This window comes from Stegodyphus dumicola, chromosome 1, assembly GCF_044657685.1.
Source record: "Stegodyphus dumicola isolate Sdum_Otavi_A_Nest chromosome 1, ASM4465768v1".
NCBI classification, from domain to species: Eukaryota; Metazoa; Arthropoda; class Arachnida; order Araneae; family Eresidae; genus Stegodyphus; species Stegodyphus dumicola.
This window is the reverse complement of record NC_140768.1, coordinates 53,673,441-53,677,235: the sequence shown is the minus strand read 5'-3', so window position 1 is coordinate 53,677,235 and position 3,795 is coordinate 53,673,441. Positions and strand designations below refer to the sequence as shown.

Here is a 3,795-nt window from a genome sequence, read left to right as displayed (position 1 = left end):
CTGCGCTATTGCCAGATATAAAAATTAAAATATAGGGCTTTATTTTGCTACAATAGTTTGGCATCACGGTGTGCTTGTTTTGGAAAAGTGGATTTAACTGTCAAAAGAGGGACTGATACCAAATAAAATTAAAATGGAGTGTCTTATAATTGTGATCAGAGATTTTTGATTTGCTGTCATGGCATCTGAGGATAGTGTAACGTTTATTCAAAATGATCTAGCTACCTCTTCGTTCCCTATTTTTGAAGATATAAAATGCGCTGGAAAGCTTTGTGATGTGATTCTGAAGGTGTGCTATTTTGAAATTGTTTATGAATATTTACATATGCAGATAAAACAACATGGTAAAATCCTAGTATACGGTGCAGCCTTGGCGCGACTTTGAAAATTATCGTCAACACCAAAAATGATCCAAAAAACGTCTATATATATACTATACACTATATACTATGTGTGTATATACGTAGTATATACTATGTTAAACTATATATTTTCTTTGAATGACCCGATACCTACTCATCGTATATGTCCCGTTTTTACTGCTCATCATAAAGTAGCCGAATCCCGTGTGCACCGGATACTAGGATTAAACCAACAAACATTATGTTCAATATAATCGCGATGAAGAAGTGGTATATCCAGATGCAATAAAATTCACCTTTTATTTTCTTCCCCCTTTTTAGTTACTTATCAGGTTTCACATGTTGATTTTTAGTTTTTAAAATTTAATAATTCAAGTTCATGTAATTAAAAATCGCAATCCAGAAATTTCCAAAAACATTAAGGCACATTACATAAATTAGAAATTAGAGAAACATGCATCAAATTTCGCACAATGATTTTTTCGCACAATTTCATATATTTAAAAAAATACAGCCAAAAAATTTCAAAAAAAAAATTAAGTTGCATTATGTAAATTAGAGAAACAGAAAGTAAAACTGTCTATTGAAATTCCCTAAGAGAGCCGAAACATTTTAATTGACATATCCTAGTTGAACCGAGATAATCGATAAGCATAAATTTTCTGATGTAATTTTGATTTACATTGAAATGGACTGTTTGCCTAGTTTATGAAATTGCTTAAATCCAAGCTAGTTTCTTATATAAATTCTGTTGCCTTACAAGAGTATTCTCATGATATATTGAGTGAAAATATTGTCTCATGGTGCCTTGAGTTAGTCTTTTTATTAAAGGAAAAAAAAGGCTAATTTTTTCCTTTAATAAATCTTTACATGTAAAAATAATTAAAAAGAGAATAAAAACAACCATGTTATGCTGCTGAAGTTTCTTGCTGTAGAATATAATTTGTTTGAAGGTAAATATAACCACATACATTGTTGGCATATAATGATTGATATGGTAATCATGGTGATTTCATCATCCAAATGCGACTTGAATATAGATGCTTTTCATCAGCTGTTTCCAGGATATTTTATCTATGAATTTGCTGATCTGTACCATCTTTCATCTTTTATAGAAATTAATCCTTCTAACTTTTTTTGGCACTTGTGCATTATCCTGTCAACTGTGAAATTGTGGCCAAGCAGCTCAAGTTAGCTGTAGTTATGGATAAACATAACACGCTCATAGCATCTGACTTTCATTTGATGCAACTGCAAATGACTCTAGATAAGGCACATTTTGATTTTATGAACAAGGATGAAAATTTACTGTTACTGCTGTATTTTGTGTTTTGCTTTTTGGAAAAATTAGGAATTTGGAATCTGCTTTCTACAAAATAGTGAGCCATGATTTTTTTTTTTTTTAAATTATGGTATCTAACCTTAAAAAAAGTCTGTATGAATGGGCACAGTATGGTCAATTGCATATGGCTGATGAAAGAAGAGTAATAAATTGATAGATTGGAACATTTACCTGCGGGCTCATAGTCTATTAAGCAGAGCTTCTGGTAAGATTGGAGGGCCTAACAAAATACCTTATATTTCCATGCATTAGCCAAGAATTTTTGGAACTTTTTCTAAAGCTAAATTATGGGGTTTGGCTTATATATGGATCTGCTTTTGCAAAAAAAATTTTTTCTGTTAGCTTGGCGCAAATGATAAATGACCGAATATCATACTTTTTTATTTCTTTAGTTTATGTTTCTTAAGTTTATGAAAAAAAAAATGAATTTTAAATGAAATGAGTTGTTTTATCTTCAAAATTTTTATAAATCTTTTTTTTTTTTTTTTTTTTCACTGTCACCAAAACAAAAAATATAATGTTGGTGAAATTTGTACCCCATTTTCTCCACTCTTGAACATATTTTTCATTTGCAAAGAAATGCCAAACAGCCATACTGTCTTTTGAATTTTCATCAAACTTGATCACCAGTAATTTAAAAATTTGTCATATAAGAATTTCTCTTCACGCTCATCTTTCAGAGTTAATAAAGAGATACAAAAAACCAGACTACCACAGATCGTATACAAGGCAACAGACGAATGAGAAAAATATGCTAGCTTCAGCTAGCATTATGAGAGTTAAAACTGTTGTCATTTAACATCTGACGTTTTACTTTGCAATGATTTGATTTGAAAATAATCCAACCATCTCCCCAGCTTAGCAACATTTTTGCTATCATGATGACATGTTTGAATACTACAGGATTATTATTATTATTATTATTATTTAAAATTTTTATTTTGCTTCTGTACAGGTTCTGGTGTAAATTTTTGAAAAAAACTAAATGCACTGTCAGCTTATATTCAGAAATATACAGTAGGAGAAATTGATGGAAGCCTTTTTATGAAGTGCATAGACAAAGAGGATCAAATACTGATTGTTTATTAAATAAAGAAGCATCAGCTCCTTCAGAATTCTCCAGGAATGATTGGCAGAACTTCAGTGGCATTTCTGCTAGTTTTTATAGTTGATGAGATACTATTTAAGTGCCACTTTTTTGTTTGAGGACATGAAAGATATAATTTATAGCACACACACACATGAGGAGGGAAACTAGAAGCAATGCATCATAAAAGAAATTTAACATTATTGAATGTGATGTTTTGAAGCATGCCTTGTTGAACTTCAGGAAAAGAGTCAGCATTGGATAACATATCAATCTGATCCCTTGGAAGATTTTTAAGTCATAAGTTGTTATGCCAGTATTAGTAGTTACACAGCTTTTCAGAATTAAAGGAAAGGACCATGTTTGAATACAGTTTTATAGTCAAATTTATGTAAATTTAAAAATGGAAAAATGGTCTTCTGCATTTTGAAATAAATCTTACTTTAATATGGTATGTGGTCATGCAGAAGAAATGCAGACCTTACAGCCTGATTTTGTAGAATTTATGAAACTGTTCAGGTCTTGAGAAATTACACACTAGTGTTTTGAAAATGTGTTTTTCAGGTCTTGCTGGGCCTGAGGTTTGAGTTTAGTGGGATCCCTCACATGCTTAATCATTTTTATGTCTGGTGAGTAAGCTGGTTAATCCATTCAAGTGATACCTTTTGTTTCCAAGTATTCTAATATCAGAGATGTTTGATGAAGTTAGCATTGCCATCCGTTCATAAAACATCTGTGCTAGTATTACTCCTAAGCAGCCCCATATCATATGGGGTTCCAAGACTTCATATAAGGTGAAAGATATCCAATTCAGTACTTTAATTCAAATAAAATCATATTTAAAGTTATACTTCAGGCTATTATCGAAAATTGTCACTTATCTCTTCATAGTCCCATTCCTCTTGGCTCCTAATCGTGACAACAATACAAACTTAAATGGGCTGCTTGTACAAGGACTCGAACCGTTAGTTTTCTTGCATGAAATAAAACCTTGTAAAGTCTTT

At 31.3% G+C, this 3,795-nt stretch overlaps 1 protein-coding gene across 1 annotated transcript in view; it reads left to right on the top strand.

Annotated features, from left to right (window-relative positions):
- The first annotated feature begins 70 nt into the window (after positions 1-70).
- Positions 71-3,795, top strand: part of KLHL18 (Kelch like family member 18) — a 66,401-nt gene continuing 62,676 nt past the window's right edge. Inside the window, exon 1 of the mRNA XM_035365905.2 lies at positions 71-289. Coding sequence (XP_035221796.1) covers positions 179-289 — 111 coding nt within the window. The 5' untranslated portion in view covers positions 71-178. The remainder of the gene's footprint in view (positions 290-3,795) is intronic.